Source organism: Crotalus tigris, unplaced genomic scaffold (genome assembly GCF_016545835.1).
Source record: "Crotalus tigris isolate CLP2741 ecotype Arizona unplaced genomic scaffold, ASM1654583v1 scf7180000024389.207434, whole genome shotgun sequence".
Classification (NCBI taxonomy): Eukaryota; Metazoa; Chordata; class Lepidosauria; order Squamata; family Viperidae; genus Crotalus; species Crotalus tigris.
In genome coordinates this window covers 54,505-74,905 of record NW_024100559.1, presented here as the reverse complement: position 1 = coordinate 74,905, position 20,401 = coordinate 54,505, and the positions used below count along the sequence as shown (strand labels likewise).

Here is a 20,401-nt window from a genome sequence, read left to right as displayed (position 1 = left end):
GCATAGCTTGAAACAAAATTAAGTTTTGAAACACCCCTTGCTGTTGATTTTTACAGAAAAACAGTGAGGTCTGTCCTGTACTAGCTCTATTTCTGCCTGACCTTTTGAAGATGGTTGTAGCTAAACATTTTGGAGGGGAAAATTGTTTTATATGGGATCCAGATGCCCCATTGTGGGCAAACTAAAATAGTACAGGGTTGAACCAAATGAGACTAGAAAAAGGTTACAGAGTAAAAGAAAAAGGAGCCTGATTTGATTGAATGCCAATTTTTAAAATATTGATGTTTTACTATGTTTTAGGTGAGTAAATTGCCCGTTTAGGGAAAATGTCAGAGTTGGGGTTGGGTGATGTAATTCTGCATTCTAGGTTTTTTCTTTCTCATGGTTTGGAGAACTTTCAGAGGCCTTGTTTATGTTTTTGCTTTCCCTCATGGCAACTTTGTGGAAATTATTTTATCAATTGACACACTAGTTTTTAAAACAAAGCAGATTTGCAGGCCTGGAGAACCATTGGCCACTTTTTCTCCAACCTGATGTCTGCCTCTGATGGGGCTGAATGGTAGCTGTCCTCCTGAAATCCTAAAGAGAGAAGAATGCTTCAATGCAAGGATATTGTGATTCCTCACCAGCCAATGAATCCAGCAGCCATGTCTGAGGACTCAGATGAGGAGGAGGAGCCTGGAGTGACATTGGAGTCTGAGGAAGGTACTGAGGAGCACCAAGACTCATAGTCAAATGAGGAGCCTGGCCCCTCTACTCATGCTCGGGCAGAGACACAGCTGTTTTGGGAGCCTGAGTTGAGCCACGATGAGGAACAGCTGGGGCCAATCCCAGATGCACAGATGCGCAGAAAGGAGAGGCGAGCAAGACAGAGGAAGGCAGTGGGGCGGCTCCATACGCAAAGTAAAAGTCACTAAGAAGCCACACTCTGGCTGGACTATAAAGGGAGGAGGTGTGGAAGGTGCTGGTTGCCGAAGGCAACCGTTCATGCTGCAGCTTTGTGTTTTGTTGATTGGGTTGTTTGCCTCCAAAGTCTTGGACATTGAATCAGATGTGTAAAAATAAAAAAAAGGTTTGTTTTTCTTGTGGGTCCTGCCTAGTTCATGAAGAGGGGTTGTTCCTTGTAAGTAAAGCAGTTGAGCAAGTACTCAGGTAGGCTGGGATAGAACAGATGTGTCGGTGACTTAGTGGTCACTGAAGTTAATCCAATCTTGTATTTGGAAGCAGGAAGAGTGTACCTAAAACTTGTTGGGCCCCTAATATGAAGGCAGGTCAGTGAGGAACATCTTCCCCAATGCTTGAAAAAATGGCAAAGGATGGACACGTTATCCCTGATGTTAGTGATGTCTACAACTTTACGAGTGAATTCTGATCCACTGTTTGCTGGTTTTAATTGTTTTTAACTTTATTTATATATGTTTATTTTTGTTGTTTGAATTTGTGAGCTGCTTAAAATCATGTAGGTGCAATGAAATTGAAATAGATAGAAAACATAAAAAATAGAAATTGTGTAGATTAGATCAGTGGCAAATTGCAGGCTGGTTTCATTGCACTGCATGTAACAAAAGTCACTTTTTTCTGTAATAAATGAATAGGACAAATTTCTTTGGGATCTTTATTTATTTATTTAGGTCCCTGTTGAGTCCTTCGCGAAAGGCAAGACATGAGAAGCAGTTGTAGTTCTCAGGTTTTCTTTTATTCTGTGTTCAGGTTACAGATGAAGGCTTCAGCAACGCCCAAAAGCTCCCAGCCTCTTATATAGGCATTTCCCGGGTCAATGTGTTACTTTTCCCGCACCAGCACCCGCGCATGCGCACAGCCTGTCTGGTCCTGGGCAGCTTGCACCTGCCCGGGACTGCCTGCAAACGCCCCGAGCCCGTTTGCAAGGCTCGGGACATAACACCCCTTTCCCCCGGGCTAAAACTACTACCAACATACAATCATTTCTTAATGCAATGTTCTACTCCCCAGTGCTCCTACTGTTTACTGGCTTTTGTTTAGCCAGCAATGTTATGTAATCTTCTAAATACTTAGGCGATTTCCTTGCTCTCTGTGACCTTCTCAGCTCTGGGTTTCTGACAGGTGTTCCCCGACTGAGGGGTGACGTGAGCCTGTTCTCCTTATCATGCCTTGGTGTCTTCCAAGGACTGTGCCCCAATGCCTGGCCTGCTTGCTTGCCCACCGGGCTCGTCAGGCCAGGGCTTCTGTCACTTTGTGACCTGGTTGACCCGCCTAGCTGTAGGCCCTCGGGCCCCTTGAAGTGATAGCCACTGCTGGGCATCTCTGTAGAACCTCCTAGGTCCGTCCAAGACCTGTCAGGAGGCTGTCCATCCCCTAAACCCCGTTCTGTGTCCGGGCTCGTGTGGGTTTCTGTACCTTCCCAAAACTCAGTTACTCCCTGATTTGGGCTAGAGGTGTTGCGGTCGGGACTTGGTTCCTCGACCACCTCCCTGTATGGTTGACCCCCTGTAGGACTTGGGGTAAGGTCAGGCCAACTCTGGGGATTATGTGCCAGCTCTCTTGCGGGGTATGATTTATTGGGATGCTCCCGGGTGTCCTCCCTGACTGGAGTACTGTGCTGTGCAGGTGAATAGTGATTGTACCCCCGGGGTGACTCCCTGGCTGGAGTAGGCGTGAATGCCTGGTGGTTGGATAGGCTCTTAGAATATCTGTTTGGGGCACTCGCGGAATCTTGTAATGTGCCGTTTGTGGCTCCATCATTGGTGATGGGCAGCAGCTCGTGCCCTTCCCTTTGCTCAAGGGGGTCCCCCTCCGCCCCTGGAAAAGACCCAGGAGTCTCAGTAAGAAGGACCCGCCTAGGGCGGAGTTGGTCAATGTGCCGACGCAGGACACAACCGTTGTCCAGGGAGACCTCGTAGGACAGAGGACCTGTGACCCTGGAAACAGAAGCGGGGACCCATGTATGACCAGGCCCGTAATTGCGAGACCAAACCGGGGCACCCACAAGTAGTTGTCTAGGTGCCCTAGGGTGTGAGGTAGATAAAGGTAGTCTGTCCGGATGCAACCGGTCAAGCTTCGTAGTCAGTTTGCGCCCCCAGCGAAGTTCAGCTGGGCTTCTCCCTGTAGAAGTGGATGGTGTGGTGCGATAAGAAAGGAGAAAGTCAGCCAACCTGTGATGCCAGTCCCCATAGGTGAGTTTCTTCAAGGCATCCTTGGTGATGCGAACCATGCGTTCAGCCATACCGTTGGTGGACGGGTGGAAGGGTGCAGAACTGGCATGACGAATCATGTTGGCCTGCAAGAAAGCTTGGAATTCGGAGGAAGTAAATTGAGGGCCGTTGTCAGACACAATGACATCTGGGAGCCCATGTGCAGCAAAAATCCCCCTCAGTACCTGAATAGTCTTTGCAGTGGTGGTGGATGAGACAGGTACAACCTCAAGCCATTTTGAATGGCTGTCAACGAGGACCAAGAAGAATTGGCCCTGAAAGGGCCCAGCGTAGTCAATGTGCACCCTAGACCATGGGGACTGTGTTTCCTCCCATCTATGCACAGGAGCTTGGGGCATCTCTGGGCGAGAGCGTTGGCACAGGTGGCATGCATGCACCTTAGCCTCAATGTCCTTGTCTAGACCAGGCCACCACAAGTGGCTGCACGCAAGGGCCTTCATTCGAACAATGCCAGGATGACCCTCGTGGAGGGAACCTAAGATCCTAGTCCTCATTGAAGTGGGAATGACAACTCTGTTTCCCCAAAGCAGACAACCCTGAGAGGTGGACAACTCGTTCCTTTTAGACCAGAAACTCTGAAACTCAGGACTAGGACAGTGCTCAGGCCATCCAGACAAAACCCAAGAAAGGACACGTGAAAGTGTGTGATCTGTGCCCGATTCAGCGGCTACATCCTTGGCGTTCAGAGGGGACTCTGGCAAGGCTGGATGGATAGAATGTTAACAGCTGGCGCAGGGTCAGCTTCTATTACTGGCAGGGGTAATCTACTGAGGCCATCAGCATGGCCCATCTCTTTCCCAGGCTTGTGAAATAAGGAAAAATTATATGCAGACAAAAAAATAGACCACCTGAGCATTCTAGGTGAAATGATTTGGGGAGTTTGCTTACATGTGGTAAACAGTCCCAGCAGAGGCTTATGGTCAGTGAAGACCATGAAATGCCTGCCATATAAGAAATCATGGATTTTTTTAATTCCAGCAACAACAGCTAAAGCCTCCCTGTCTATCTGAGTGTAGTTGCGTTCAGCAGAAGACAATGTTCTGGAGTAATATGCAACAAGAACCTGAGTTCCATCAGACCTGAGGTGGCTCAGGACAGCTCCGACCCCGTAAGGGGACGCATCACAAGCGATGCACACAGGAAGGGACTCATTGAAGTGTGCAAGTACACTGTTAGAAGTGAGCAAGGCCTTGACCTCATTGAAACTATTCTCATGTGTTTGTGACCACTGCCACACTGCTTGTTTGTCTAATAGCCTGTGAAGAGGCTCAGCTACACTAGCTTTATGTGGAAGAAAAGAATTGTAAAAATTCAGGAGGCCCAGGAAGGCCTGAAGTTCGGCCTTAGACTTTGGCCTAGGTGCTTCTAAAATGGCAGTTAGTTTGGATTCAGCAGGGTGAATCCCAGCAGCATCAATTTTGAATCCCAAAAATTCAGTAGAAGGCACCCCTATTTTGCATTTGTCCTTCTTAAGCTTGAGGCCTGTCTTCCTGAATCTTAACAGAACAGCCCTTAGCCTTTCAGCTAGAATGTGTGTGGAGTCTCCTGCAATTAAGACATCATCAAAGTAGGGGCAAACCCCCGGTATGCCCCGTAGTGTGTTTTCCATTACGCTTTGGAAAATCCCAGGAGCGACATTCACTCCTAACTGTAGCCTTTTTACCTTAAAGGCTCCTCTGTGGGTCACAATAGTCTGAGCTATAGCAGCATCATCATCAACAGGCAGCTGTTGATACGCTTGAGCTAGGTCAAGCTTTGCAAAAACACGCCCCCCCTTGAGGGAGGCCAGGATATGACTGACCACAGGAACAGGATAGGCATGTTGCTGTAATGCCTTATTCAGAGTGCATTTGTAATCGGCACAAATGCGAATTTCCCCATTTGCCTTTAGAGGCGTGACAATGGGGGTCTCCCAAGGACTGGAGTCAACAGGTTCCAGAATTCCTTGTTGGATCAGTTTGTCCAACTCAGTGTCAATTTTACTCTTTAAAGCAAAAGGGACCCTTCTTGCTTTAATTCTAATAGGAGTGACAGTGGGGTCTAGTTTTAAGGACACGGGGGGTCCTTTGAATGTGCCCAGCTGGGGGCTGAAGACATCTGCGAATTCTTTGCAGACTTCCTGCAGGTCGAGTGTTTGTAAGCTGTTGAGCCCCATGACGTGTATCCCCAAGGCCTCAAACCAATCGAGTCCTATGAGACTCGTTCGTTCACCCCCTACTACTAATAGGTCTAATGGACCTTCAAAATTCTTGTACTGAACGTTAAGGGTGGCCTCCCCCTTAACACACACTCTCGAATTCTGAAAGTCTGTTAGCACAATGTCAGAAGGCCTTAGCTTGGCCTGAGTTCCACTGCCGGAACAAATCTTCCTAAATGTATGTAGGGAGATGATTGAAAGTGCAGACCCCGTGTCTAGTTCCATAGTTAATGGAACCCCTTGTAGCTTCACCATGAGTGACAGCTTTTTCTTAATTGGCTTGTGTGTGCCTGTCCTAAAGATGCTCCTTCGTGAAGCGCAAAACCCCACCCTATTCTGGCTGGGGACCCTGGTACCTTTCAGGCTCAATTCTTCCTGAGGTTGTACCTTTCGTCGGCCCAGACACACAGCTGCAATATGTCCTTGTTTTCCGCACGCCCGGCAGATAGCAGAGCGGAACTTGCAGTCGGTTCTCCTGTGGCGACCTCCACAGCCGATGCACTTGAGGGGAGCTGAAGAGCTTCCTTTCTGGTTCCCTTCCTTCGTGGGGTGTAGACGGTCGACTTCCTCATCTGGATCCTCCTCGGAGTTCCCTTGGACTTCTTCTTGGTGCACGGATGCAACATCTGGACTGTTCCTGATCGGCCGCATGTTCTTGATGGTGCCGCCTGCTGCTTCTTCTGCGGTGACTTCTCTCAAGGCATCTTGGAAGGACAAGTCCTCTTTGGCGAAAAGCCTCTGTTGTAACTCTCGATGCCTTAGCCCGCACACCAATCGGTCCCTCAGTCGTTCTTCGAGGTCCTTGAACTCGCAGTGCTTGGCGGCCTTTCTTAATGCGGTGATGTATTCTTTGGCCGATTCTCCGGATCGTTGATCCCACTGCTCGAAGGTGGGGCGCCATGCGATGATGGACATCTTAGGCTGGAAGTGCTCCTTCAGTAGCTTCTTTAGATCTGCGTAGCTGACAGACTCTAATGGGACAGGTGCTGCGAGTTCTCCGCGATTTCGAAGGCGTCTTGACCGCAGACACACAGCAGGGTGGCAGCCTTCAAGCTATCTTCCCTCACTTGGTTCACCTTGAGGTAGTTTTCCACCCTGGCTACGTAGGACTCCCACCTCTCTGGATGTGAGACGTCGAACTCCGAAAGCCTTCCAATTGTTGCCATCTTCAGGAGACGGGTCTATCAGCCAGCCTACCCCCGAATGCGCACTGGATTGGCAGGTAGCTGCCGAGTCAACGCCGTTCCACCGCTCAGGACTCACTTGGGTAAGCTTACACCTTTTTCTTTTCCGTCAGTGCAAGGCATCCCACCTTCATCGCCAGTGTTGAGTCCTTCGTGAAAGGCAAGACACGAGAAGCAGTTGTAGTTCTCAGGTTTTCTTTTTTTCTGTGTTCAGGTTACAGATGAAGGCTTCAGCAACGCCCAAAAGCTCCCAGCCTCTTATATAGGCATTTCCCGGGTCAATGTGTTACTTTTCCCGCGCCGGCACCCCCCCCCGCATGCGCAGAGGCGCTGGCGACAGCCTGTCTGGTCCCGGGCAGCTTGCACCTGTCCGGGACTGCCTGCAAATGCCCCGAGCCCATTTGCAAGTCTCGGGACATAACAGTCCCGGTCCGTACATATACATGAAATTAACAGAAGAAGTAAATCATGATATTAATAATTGCATTCAGTCCTAGAAACAAGTTTCCAATCTTTTTCAATCAAAGTCCTTTTTCCATTGCTTAATTCATACATGTAAGTCCTGAGATTCAAATCAATCTCCTTTGCTCTTGTATGAGGAATTTTCTTCTTCATCTTTCCTTCTCCTTTTTCTTTAGGAATCTTAGTGGGAAGGCTGTTCAGCGGTAAAGTTAGTCTAGCATCAGGTACTCTGTTTTTATTAGACTACTATATCTGAGATGCAATACTTTGGATGACTACTAGATGAAGGCAGAAAAATGCAGAAAATTGTGTTCTACCATCTAGTCACTGAGTGGGGTTTTGCAACCTGGATATGGTATCCTACCTTCATTTCAGGTTGTGCCCAGTTTTCTTTCTCTATTAAAATATATAATCAAATTACAAAAACCAAAACATGCCCTTGGTGAGCACATCACGCTAAGCTGTAACATTATTGGCCTGTTTCCAGTTTGTTCAGTTATGGTTACTTGTTAGTGTAGACTAGGCCACAAGCATTTTTTCAAGAAATTATAATGTCATCTGTAAATGTAGCCAATGAATCTCTATGCTAAGAAAAACTTTATCTGCTGAATTTTTAACCCGGTTTCTATACAAACCTAAACCAGCCAGAACATGAAATTCTGAACATAGCCTTCAGAACATCAAATAAACAAAGGAAACATTTTAGAAAAGGCCACTTATTTATTTTGTTACAATTTTGTTAGGTTTATATGAATTTGTGTACATAGGAGCTTAAATTTGTGCATATAGCATCTCTTCCTCCATTTTTTCCCCAAACTTTTCCTCTACTTACTCTGGGAGGAAGGTTGGAATGAGATAGAATGACTGATTCAAAGTCATGCCATGAATTTTCACAAGACAGGATATCCTACTCAACGTTTCAACTGCTTCATTAGTCTTGTTTGAATGGAAGAGAATCCATATTCAAACCTAGAATTTCCAAATATCTAAAAAAAAGTTCTGACTAAAACCATGGAGCTACTTGCCATAAATTTTGATAAAAAAATTCTAGGTCATTTTGTTTATTGTAAATAAAATGATATTATTCTTATCCTCCTGCTTCAGTAATTAATAATGGGATGATTTTCCTTACAATTAAGAAAAGATATGATGCTCAACAAAACTGCCTCTTGTCTCTCTTAATTTTAACTTGATGTTGGAACCTTTGCATATTTAAATTGCCAGGTGACCTGGTGGTTCTAGGCATAGGAACTGAATACAAATTGTTATATGCAGATAGTATTTTAATCCTTTTCAACAAATCTTAAAGAATTTTACCTAGGTACTAAGAAGTAGTATAGCAATTGGGTAAACAATTCTGGATATACAATATGTTAGAATCAGTCTAAGCACCTGCTCATTGATAATAAATTATCTATAGAAGTAGGTAAAAATAGGATTTGTTTACTGTTTGTTTTTATTAAATATGTGGGATAATTATTCCTGGGGAAATATGCTGTTTGGTAGAAGCAAATGTCTCAAGTGGTACAGGAAAAAAGAACATGAAATGATGGATCAAAATGCCTAAGAGTCTATGGAGAAAGATAAATGTGGTGAAAATAAACATGGCTTCAAGGCTGATATACATTTTGAGAGTTTTGCATACTTTAATTGTGCTTTGAAAATATGCTGGCATGTTAATGATAAATTTTGTATGGAACAGGAAAATATCAAAAATTTCTCTTAAAAGGTTATATATATATATATGTGTGTGTGTGTGTGTATGTCTGTATGTATATGTATATTATATATATATATATATATATATATATATATATATATATATATATATATATATATATGTCTTTGGTTATTTATTTATTTATTTATGAGACTTATATACCGTTTTAAGTGCAAGCACTCTCTAAGCGGTGTACCAAGTTGTGAATGCTGCTCGCCCCGTTTTATAGCCAATTGGTGTTCATGGAGACGAGTCTTCAGGCGTTTGGCTGTTTCCCCCACATAGTTGCCTTGGCAATTCTTACAATTGATCTTATAGACAACAGGAGAAATCATCTGTTGTCTATAAGATCAATTGTAAGAATTGCCAAGGCAACTATGTGGGGGAAACAGCCAAACGCCTGAAGACTCGTCTCCATGAACACCAATTGGCTATAAAACGGGGCGAGCAGCATTCACAACTTTGGATGCATATGGCGCAGGAGGGCCATCAATTTGACTTTGCTAATACCTGTATCGTAGCTAGTGATGCCACGAAGGGAGGCCAGCTACTGAAAGAGGCCTGGTTCTCGAATGACAGCTCAATTAATCGTCACATTGACTTGCATCCAGCGCAACAAGCGCTGCGGAAATGGGAATCAAATTACCACTCATTACATCGCAAGCGATCATACCAACACTTGCGGCATTATGGACAGGAAGCCGCACCCCCCTACCATCAGGAATGCCTACATATGGACGTAAATAACTATACCACCAACACCCCCTTGCCAGATGACCGGCGCCAGATCGTGCGGCAAGAGAGTCTCCCACCCCAACATGTGGACACTGGAATAGAGGCTACGGACTCCCCGCGCACGGAGAAAGAAAGGGAGGGGGAGCCCGATACGGACGATCCACGCACCGCCGAACAACCCCATGTGAGGCTCACACCAACCCCCCCAGGAGGGAGGAAGTGATATCAGTGGAGCCGGAACACCTAAAAGACTTAACGCTAAAATCTTGGAGTGTGTGATTGCCCATAGCAACGAAGAGGAGCGTCTCACATGGAGAGGGGAGAGAAAGCATAGAATGACAACCCACTCGATCAGTAAGGGGAGGAGTAATGAGAGCGGTTTGAGTGCCAAACAACAGGAGGGAACGGATGTAAGAAAGACTGGGGTGGGGAATAAAGACATGATTGCTGAGGCATACCATACTCAAATAAGAGCTGTGGACGCAACAAAGGAGGAGAGAGGTATACAATTGGGAAGGGATATTAACTCAAAGTTAGTGGAACCCTATTCCCATTATAAGACACAAGAAAACATCAGATCGAACCCTCCCCTCGATACAGCAGGCATTGGTATTATCAGAAGAGGAGGGGATGCAAGGTTACAAACGCCTCCAAAGACCAATAGTGGAGGGATAGGGAAGGGCATCCGGAGAAAAGAACATAACGTTATAGACACATCTTGATTATCAGCTGGCCAATCAGGGCCAGTAACACGGTCTAGGAGCCGTGCGCAAACGTTACTTGAACCTACTTAAACCACCTTTATTGTAATGGCCTTTTAGCCCTGATGATGCTGAGGAGTTCCCCCAGTGAAAGCTTGGCAACTTTTTAGTATAAGTATATTTTTAGTAAAGTATTCTTACCCTCCCGGTGATCGCGTTTTATTCTTTTATTCATAATTATGCCCGGGAGTTGCATTTTTACCAATTTGGGTTTTCTCCCACGTAAAATTGGAAGTGTGTTGGCGACGTTTCGACGAAGTCCCATTCGTCATCTTCAGGCTGGTGCTTTCAGCTTCGTGCTTTGAGCAGCAATGTGTGGTCTTAGTGTTTATTCCTTTTAACTGCCGGTGGGGGTATGAACTGATTTGGTGGGAGCTTGGCTGTGTTCTGATTGGGTGGAGGTGTGTTCTGAATGGTTAGGGGCTTGGCTGTGCTCTGATTGGCTGGGGGAGTGTTCTGTTTGGTTGTGCTCAGGTTAGTCTGAGTTGCAGAGGGGTTTAAGATTTTGGGCTGCCTTGCTATTTTTTGGCTTCGCGTTTGTGGTCGTGCCTCCTCTTCATGGAGGGTGTCAGTTTGCTTCATGTATGGATTGGAGGGGTTTAAAGTGGCTAATGATGCAGCTGTGGTCTGGCTTCTGGTTTGTGGTCGTGCCTCGTCATCGGTGTGGCTTTGGGTTTGTTTTTTGCGTGGATGTGTGGTGGTGACATCCTGTGTGGTTTTTGTGAGTGTGGGTCTGGTATCATTTGTTGTGTTAGGGAGTCGTTTGTCAATAAGGGCGGGTTTCCAAATGGCTGGTAGGCGGGAGGTATCATCTCGCTTGTTCATGCTGTGTGGGCGTTTTTCTATCTCGATGGCTTCTCTGATTATTCTGTTATTAAAATGTTCACTTTTGGCAATGGTTCTGGTATTTTTAAAGTCAATTTCATGTCCTGTGGCTTTAAGGTGTTGGACCAGGGAAGATGTTGGTTCCTCTTTTTTGACTGAGTTCTTATGTTCTTCAATGCGTGCACTTATTCTTCTGTTGGTTTGTCCAATGTATGTGGTGGGACAAGTGGTGCATGGGATTTCGTATACTCCTTGATTTTCTAATTCAATTTTATCTTTGGGGTTTCTAAGGATGGTGGATATTTTTCTGTTTGTGCAGAATGCTGTTTTGATGTTGTGTTTATGGAGGATCTTACTGATTCTGTCTGTGGTGCCTTTTATGTATGGGAGGAGGGCTTTGCCGTTTTCTTGTTCTTTGTCTTGGATTTTAGTGGGGGTTTCTTTTTGGATTAGGTTTGTAATCTTATTTCTATGGAATCCATTGGATGTTAGTACATTGGTGAGAGTGTGTAGTTCGGGTTTTAGGTGTTGTTCGTCAGCTAAGCGTTTTGTTCTGGAGATGAGTGTCTTGGCTACAGAGTTGATCTGTGCTGGGTGGTGGTGTGAGAGAGCGTGCAGATAGCGGTTTGTGTGTGTTTTCTTCTGGTAGATGGTGTGTCCTAGGGAGCCATTGGATTTCTTGTAGACTAAGACATCCAGGAAGGGAAGTTGGTTGTTAGTTTCTGTTTCCATGGTGAACTGTATTTTGGGGTGTAGGCTGTTGAGGTGTGTGAGGAAGTTGTCCAGTTTTTCTTTCCCATGTGGCCAGATTATGAAGGTGTCGTCTACGTATCTGAGCCAGAGTTTGGGTTTGTGATCCGATTTTCTAGAGCTTGGGTTTCAAAGTGTTCCATGTAAAGGTTGGCAATGACAGGTGAGAGGGGTGATCCCATGGGTGCTCCTTCTGTTTGTTTGTATTTTTGTCCATTATAGATGAAGTATGTGTTGGATAGGCAGTGGTTGGTCAGATCTAAGATGTGTTTGGGGGGGTTGTATTTGTTTTGAATAGCTGTCAAGGCTTCTTTGATAGGCACTTGGGTGAAGAGGGATATGACATCGAAGCTCACTAGTAGGTCGCTGGGCTGTAAGTTTGTTTCTTTATGATCTCTATAAACTGGAATGAGTTTTTTACGTGTGAGGTGATGGATTCTGCATAGAGCTGTAGTTGTTTGGCGAGAAATTTGGCTAGGTTTTGTAGAGGTGAGCCTATGGAGCTGACTATAGGTCTGAGTGGGGTTCCTTCTTTGTGTATCTTGGGGAGACCATAGAGTTTGGGGCATCTGGATGATTTCTCTCTGGGAATGATTCTTTGCTGGATCTCTTCGCTAATGGGGGAGGCTTTTATTTTGGATCTGGTGGTTTTTTCCAGGTAGGTGGTGGGATCTGTATTTAGGGGTTTGTATGTGGAGTCTTGGAGTAGGTTGGTTAATTTAACACAGCCAAGCTCCCACCCAATCAGTTCATACCCCCACTGGCAGTTAAAAGGAATAAACAGCTAAGACCACACATTGCTGCTCAAAGCACGAAGCTGAAAGCACCAGCCTGAAGATGACGAATGGGACTTCGTCAAAACGTCGCCAAGACACTATTTGATGATATTTCAGTACATAAGGTAATTAGACATAGTGGGATATTATTGGGTCAGAAACTAAAATTCTTGTTTGAATTCTCTTGAAAAATTGACTATCTTGGATAAATCCTTTTAAAAGTAGTGGGTAAAACTTTAATTTGCAGAGCATAATTACAAAATTGAAAAGGAAATGTAAATTACCAAAGGCAAGTAAATGGAAATTATTATATTCTTTGTTCAATTACAAAGTTTTAGCAGCTTGTGAAATTCCAGTAACCATTGAAAAAGGTTTTTAGACAGACTAAATCAAAAATTTATCAACAAATTTTAAAGATTAGAAAAATAATGTTGGATAATATATAAATAATGTTTTATAGAGAAGTGGACTACTCTGTTTTCCAAGATCAATCGTCCCAGGACACAAATAAGTGGGGTTTTTTTTTAATTCCAATGTAGGATAATGCAACAAAACAATCTTTTTCTGGTTCATTGGTCTCTCTGAAATATATATTTTAAAAGGTTGGTTATCGTCTGTCTTTTGTTAAACATACTGTATAATACAGGTGTGAATGGAAAGAAAAGATTGCACACATGATTCCAGGTAATCTGGAATCAGGTTTTAATTTGTTTAAACAATTTAATTTGTTTAAAAATTGAGTTGTAGTGTTTTTGAAATAGAAACCCTGTTTCTTTTCTGGATTGTATTGTGCCTGTATTTATCAATCCCATGAATTGTGACTAAGATGGTTGAATGGCAAATAGGATAAGCTGTTAACATGTCACCATTTGACTCCTCCTCCCAAAAAGGATAAGGTTTCTTCCCTTTTAACAAGGGTCTGTAAGGGAATTACAGCAGCTGCAGCAGTCCTCTTTTTCATGTTGTCATCTTTGTTGAGCATTGATTTGCGAAATATTCCATTTTATGGCTGTGTACTTTGCTATATTGATTTATTCTTTATTTAACTCCTTCTTGCTCATTTGGGTTTTATGTAAGCCACTCCAGAAGCCTAACTGAATGAAAATTAGGGTAAAATATTTAGAATAAAGATGAAGCAAGGCAAACTCATCTGGGAAGAGAGCTCTGATACATTGGGATACTACAACTGAAATGGAGCTAGGAGTAAAGATAAAGATTTACTCTAGTTGAGCTAGATATTTCCCCCCACACCTTATTTTCAGTCTAGTTAACAGGAATGGTGTTTCCTGATTAGTCTATCCAAGCACTAACCAGCACTAACCTTAGTACCAGAGAAAGAAAATCCAAAAAACCTATGTTTTTGACTGGTTTTCCCAGTGCCCAATTATGTTTTTCATCAGGTAAGTATCTGCCCAACTAGTACATGCAATTTATTGTTTAGAAAACAAAGGCAGTTTCCAGTAATCAGCAAAAATTTTCTTGTTCAAATGACCCTAATTTTCAAGTCAGAAAAAAGAACTATCAAACTGAATAGCTTTCATTTTTCTCCAAAATAACCGTACAGTCACAAGCCAGAGAGTTAACTTACTGAATTAGTTTGAGAATGTTTTGTTTATATCTTTCTGTGTGGACGTCTTGGAAAGGTAAATGATTTTCACCTTAAACCATGCGATATAAATTGCAATATTAGTTGGTTAATCTTTCATAAATTGTACTTGTCAAAATATTAGTTACTCAATGTTTCAAAGGTAGATAAATTTAAGATGATGAGAAAGCAATTCTACATTTAATAATATTCATTTTGGGGTTTTGGAATCTCACAGGAGGAAAATGGATTGAAATAAATCACAATCTGATATTTTGTGTCTTCATCAACAAAGCTAACACATATGTAATAACTTGAGGAATTAGAAATAAAATAAAATAATGAGAAGAGAGACCTATACAGGAAATAGACCTCAATCTTAAATTCCAAGTAATGGAGGAATGAAATTAAAATGGGTCCCTTAAGTCCAGGCTGATTAATTTTCCTACAGTCATTTGATGACAGTTCTGCCATACCTTGAAAATATTTATCATGCCAATCTTTTTAAACAAAGATAAATCATTTTGCAATATTTTTACTTAAAGTGAAAGGAGGCTCAACCTATCCCGATGTAGGCCTCGACTGCGTACTAATATATGATTGATTATGTACCATCAAGTTAGTGTCGACTTAAGAGCACATAAGTAGATTATCTATCTATCTATCTATCTATCTATCTATCTATCTATCTATCTATCCATCCATTTATCTATTTATAATATATATCAAATGTAGAGACAACCCATCTCAGACACAGAACGACTCCTATTTTCTCTATGATGATCTATCCCTAACTTATTCTTTCAACTCTTCCAAAGGTGAACTCATTGCAATGTAAGTTTTTCCGTCTTGCTTCTGATTATCCTTTTCTTCTCTTTCATTTCCCCTTTTCTAGCATTAGAGTCTTTTCCCAATAGCTAAGTCTTTGTATTATGTGTCTGTATAATAATTGAGACAGTAATACCACACTTGGAATATTATATCCAGCTTTGGTTGCCACGATATAAATAGGATGTTGAAACTCTAGAAAGAGTGCAGAGAAGAGCAACAAAGATGATTAGGGGACTGGTGGCTAACACATATGAAGAACGGTTGCCAGAATTAGGTAATTTGAATGAAAAGAAGGATTAGGAGTGACATGACAGCAATGTTCCAATAACTAAGGGGCTGCCACAAAGAAGAGGGGGTTTAGTTATTCTCCAAAGCACCTGAAGGCAGAACAAGGAGCAATGGATGGAAACTAATCAAGGAGAGAACCAACCTAGAAATAAGGAGAAATTTCTTGTTAGAACAATTAACCAGTGGAACAGCTTGCCTTCAGAAGTTGTGGATGCTCCATCTCTGGAGATTTTTCAAGAGATTGGACAACCACTTGTCTGAAATGGTTTAGGATCTTCTGCTTTGAGTGGGAGGTTAGACTAGAAAACCTCCAAGATTCCTTCCAACTCTGTTATTCTCTGAATGCTGGTTATTTGTGACTCAAGTGAAAACTCTGGGATGATTTATTTGTTGATCCATCTGCTTGTTTTTCTTGCCTTTCCATTGTATTCTTGGAAGTGTTCAAAAGAATATAGGATTACTTCTGTAGATTATGCTAACATTCGCAAATATTTTAGTGGGGGTACAAAAACCTATGTGAAATTCATACTAGGATTAACACATGCCTAAAAAGATTCTTTCTGATTTTATGTGAACAGACTTTACTGCAAAGACTTATTTACTGTTTGTTAATCTTAAATGAAAAGTCCTCATGGGTAAATAGAGTCTGAAATAGAAATCATAAGAAAATATCTCACTCTACACAGATGTGTAAACTGTGGAGCTGCTTCAATTGTATTGTTTCCATGACAAAGTGCCTATTTTACAATAATTTCTGTTAGATGTTTATTAAGAGAACATCTATTTCTATGCAATTTCATATCTGCCAACTAAAAAGAAAAATAAAGTATTATAAGAAAATTGTTTACCCCCCATAAACCTCCACCTAAAGAAGAAGCCTATGCTGAGGAAAATGTCATTTGAACAATATTTTTGCATTTATAACACAGAGATGGGTAGTATTGTATGCCAATCATTTCTTTTAGAGAATGTAAGAAGCTTTCCTCTCTCAATTCCATGATTTCAAATTTCTTGCAAAGCTTTGCTCTTAATCTCTTTGCAGTTCCTGCAACCTATCTCTGAGGCTTCCTCTTTGCCCTTGGTTATTTGACTTCTTCAGTTATCAAAATATTACCCACTGTCTGATACAGCGCAAATGCACAACTAAGGAACTAAACAGAAAATCTAAGTGCCATAAATCAAGAAAGCAAGGGCTCTTGATTTTCTCCAGTACCACTGTTGATAATGATATGGTACCTCAGGAAGGAGATAATACAAACTCTTAATTTGGTTAAAGTTCTTTATTTTTTTTTTCAAATTAGCAGGGAAATAGTACTAGTGATAGTTGACCCCTTTCCCCTTTGTTCGTAAAAAATCTATTTGTGGAGGAATCTGTCAGGAGAATTACATTTCCTCAAATCTTCATACAATCACTTAATTCAGGACTAAAAATGGCTTTATCTTTAAGTTGTGTTGCCTAACCACACCTGATTTATTTTTGTGAAAATGGGATTGCTAAAGTAGAAAAGATTGTAACTTGTTAAGCATTGTATATTAGCTTCCTTTTTTGTTATTTATAACACAGAATCCTTAATTTTGTGTAATTGCAGCAGTCTATAACCACTATTGTTACCTCATCATGATGTTTAATGAACCCCTTTCTTCAGAAATGCTAGTATCACTGACAATAGTCTTGTGGAAAGCGAAAGGACTCTTACGAATTCCAGAGGGTTTTAGCAGAGAGATTTATTGCGCAGGTTCAGAAGCAGTAGCAACCAGCAATTTGAACCCCGAGGGTGGGTTCAGACTTCAGTTTTATACTTTCCCTTTCTCAGGAACAAAGGAATACACATTGTAATACACATTGTAATACATTAGGTTAGTTTCTCACGGGTATACAATGGAGAGAGTTTGCTACATACATTGTATCCAAGTGCAATGCGCATTAGGTTAGTCACATACTACTAACACAGCATTATTTCAGTAATTATGCAGACACATCGTTATTCTAGTGATTGTTTATTATACCACATTATTCCCCCCTTTGGAAGTTTTCCTACTTAAACTGCCATCATTCTATCTCCAATTCAGGATTTTTAGGGGGCAACATTTTATAGTCCCATAAAGCTAACATTGTTTCATGTTTTGCAGTTAATTGGGCTGTACTTTCTGAGATCCTTCGAATCATTGCTACAACAATAGCACACCAAAGAACTGTGCACTAACTCTGTTATTTATTTACCTAGACTTCCCACAGCAAAAATCCAGGTAACACAAGTTTCTATACTTATTTCATGCCAATTTAGTTGAAGTCTGGATGTGCCAAATTTCAACTGATGGCTAGTTGAAGCTTATGCTTGCCTTTGCTGTTATCTAACTCTCATCTGAATTTTTGCAGTACAGGTATGGAAAGCCTAATTTGCTTTCAATAATTTGTGCCACAATGCAAACTGGAAGATTTTTCTCATGGAAACATTTTTATACAGGTTTACGGATAAATATAATTTTCAATCAGTGTTTTTCAAACTTGGCAATTTTACGATATGTGGGTCTTAACTCCCAGAAGTACCCAGCCAGAATTCAGAGAGTTGAAGGCTACACATCTTTAAATTGCCAAGTTTGAAAACACTGGTCTAGAGTCACTGTCAGCTTTGCTGCATAAGGCTGAATTACAACCCGGTTTGCCCCAGTGGGATCAAGTACTTTATATGATCTATAGCTCTGTAATGTTTAGTTCATCTGCAAAACAACGTCAGAAAGTGATTGAGGCCTTAATAGTGTTCCTAGCAGGTGAGCATAGCTTTTCAGGTGAACTGTTGATATGAATATGATACCTACAGATCCCACACTTTTCTACTACTTCTAAAATCCTTGCTGCAGCTTATGAAAGACTCCAAATTACATTTTTTTTTCTGTTTTCAGCAAAAGATCTATACAGGGTTTCCAGTCACTAACAAATGTACTTATTGTCTTTGCCATAATCAAACAAGTCAGTTTTTCCATCTCTGCAAATTTGGTCATCTTCACTAACCATTCCTTCATTATGAGTATTTCAGAGTCTTTTTAGACAATCATTTTTTTTTAAATTACGCAAGTCTAAATTTACATTTGAAATGTAAACTTCATGCTTCAGGAGCATAAAGTGATCAGGTTACTATGGGCATCCCTGCACTGTAACTGCAGCATTTGCAGAAATCCTATGCTCAGTCAGAAAGTGTCTTTCTTGGTCAATCTGGGTGGAGAGATTTCTCAGCAAATCCAAGCTTGGTAATCAAGCATCTCTTGCAAATCTCTTCCCATAAAATACATTTCTTCTCATTGCTGCTTGGAAGCGGCAGCAGATTCCCCATGTTGCCTTGGGCAGACTGAAATAGATCTAAATGCAGGGTGAGAAATCAGCAGTGGGATTTACAGCTTAGTCCTCTATGCTTAGAGATCTGTTTCAGCCTTGGAACGTGGCCCCACTTTCCAGTCCTTTGATCATTTTTGTTACCGTTCTCCTCACCTGTTCCAGTTACGCTAATATTTTCCAGAACTTCATACAGTATTGGAAATAAGGTTTGACCAATGCAGGATAGAATAGAATTATTACTCCCTGTAACTTGGAAACTATATTTTTATTGATGCAGCCTCAGTTTTAATAGTCCCATTTTGCTGCCTGTTCATGTTGCAATCCAGTTTAACCTCACATCTGTTGCATGCGACTTAGTTTCCTATAAATTGTGTCTCTGTTGTGTTTTTATTTGGCCAATACGATATGGCTTCTTTTGCTTAAAAAAAAAAAAAGCTATCAACTATTTTAATTTCCTTAGCTGAATGTTGTTACTTTAAGCACAATATATTTGTTTTCTTTGTGTCTCTCTTCCTTTGCCAGTACAAGGAAAACAACCCAACTTCACAAACAAATTTGGACACCGCATTCTGAAAGAAGGTGATGATTTAGATCTACACTGTACAATACATGGAGAGCCGAGGCCAAATGTCATTTGGACAAAAGATGGCACCAGAATGGTAGCAAGGGAAATAAATGTATGTTTAAATGTTTCCTTTGGGAAGAGTGGCCTATGTCTTTCATTTCAGCAGTAATCTCTTTTCATATTTCATTTTTTTTCAGATTGAGAAATTAGGGGACACCTATTACCTTGTAAAAAGAAATGCAGTTGTTGCTGATACTGGAAAATATATCTGTCTTGCCACTAATGAATTAGGGCAGGCGCACTGCTCAGCCTTCATCAGAGTAATAGGTAACTGCACTTAGACCACATTAGTATAATAAATGAAGAAGACCTTGTTCCCCTGCTATTTGACACTTCCATTTTGTTTCAGAGAAAAATAAAAGTGACATGTCCCCAATGCAAGACTAAATCAAATCAAGAGAAAGGCCATTTGCTGGAAAAAAAATGAGGACCGCCAAACCCTGAGCGGTACAAGGTCAAGATCCATATTGCTTGAGAGGTCAAAATCAAACAAACAAAAAAAAAACATTCCAAGAGGTAACTTCAGTTTAAGTTCCTTTTGCCTTCTGAAGCACAGGAACAGCCCCTCAAGTGGTTTCTTTATAAAGCTTTCTTACTGTTGTCTTCTTTTCACATTGTGTGTCTTTTTTTCATAAACAAAGCAGCTAATGTTCAAACATTAGCCATGAAGCAAAGGGCCCCAAGCAGTGCAGGTTTTCAAACTCACCACACTGCCTCTTCCAAAGAGGCAAAATTGAAGGCAGAGGAACCCTTTAAGTGATTGCAGTTTATGAAGTAAAGATTATACCTGATAAGAAAATTCTCTTTGTGGTCATATACATTGTACACAATAAAGTGATGGGCGATGTTTTTTTGAGATAATTAAGGTTATCTCAGATATCAGAAGGGGACAATCATGGGGGATGGGCTAATGCCACTTAGTGAACAGAATTTCTGACAAATAAGAATTTTTGATCTTTAAAAGTCAATCTGTAGTCAGTCCACTCACCGGAGTCACATTGTGTGACCACAGAGAAGCTCCTATATTGCAGTGTGTAGGAAGGTGTGGAACCTTCTGGCAAACAAAGTTCTCACAACTTTAAATGTGGCAAGATATGGGACTTTATGGGGTTTTATTGTATTTTTTTATTTTTTAAAAAA

The 20,401-nt window shown here is 41.7% G+C and overlaps 1 protein-coding gene across 7 annotated transcripts in view; it reads left to right on the top strand.

Moving 5' to 3' along the window:
* CCDC141 (coiled-coil domain containing 141) overlaps window positions 1–20,055 on the top strand; it is a 144,427-nt gene extending 124,372 nt beyond the window's left edge. For 6 of the 7 annotated variants that reach the window (XM_039329172.1, XM_039329170.1, XM_039329169.1 and 3 more), the window contains 3 exons: window positions 19,159–19,313; window positions 19,399–19,528; window positions 19,611–20,055. In XM_039329172.1, coding sequence (XP_039185106.1) covers window positions 19,159–19,313; window positions 19,399–19,528; window positions 19,611–19,648 — 323 coding nt within the window. In that variant the 3' untranslated portion in view covers window positions 19,649–20,055. Of the gene's footprint in view, window positions 1–17,435; window positions 17,553–19,158; window positions 19,314–19,398; window positions 19,529–19,610 lie in introns of those variants that run through there. The other variant, XM_039329173.1, reaches the window with a different exon arrangement.
* Window positions 20,056–20,401: the final 346 nt, after the last annotated feature.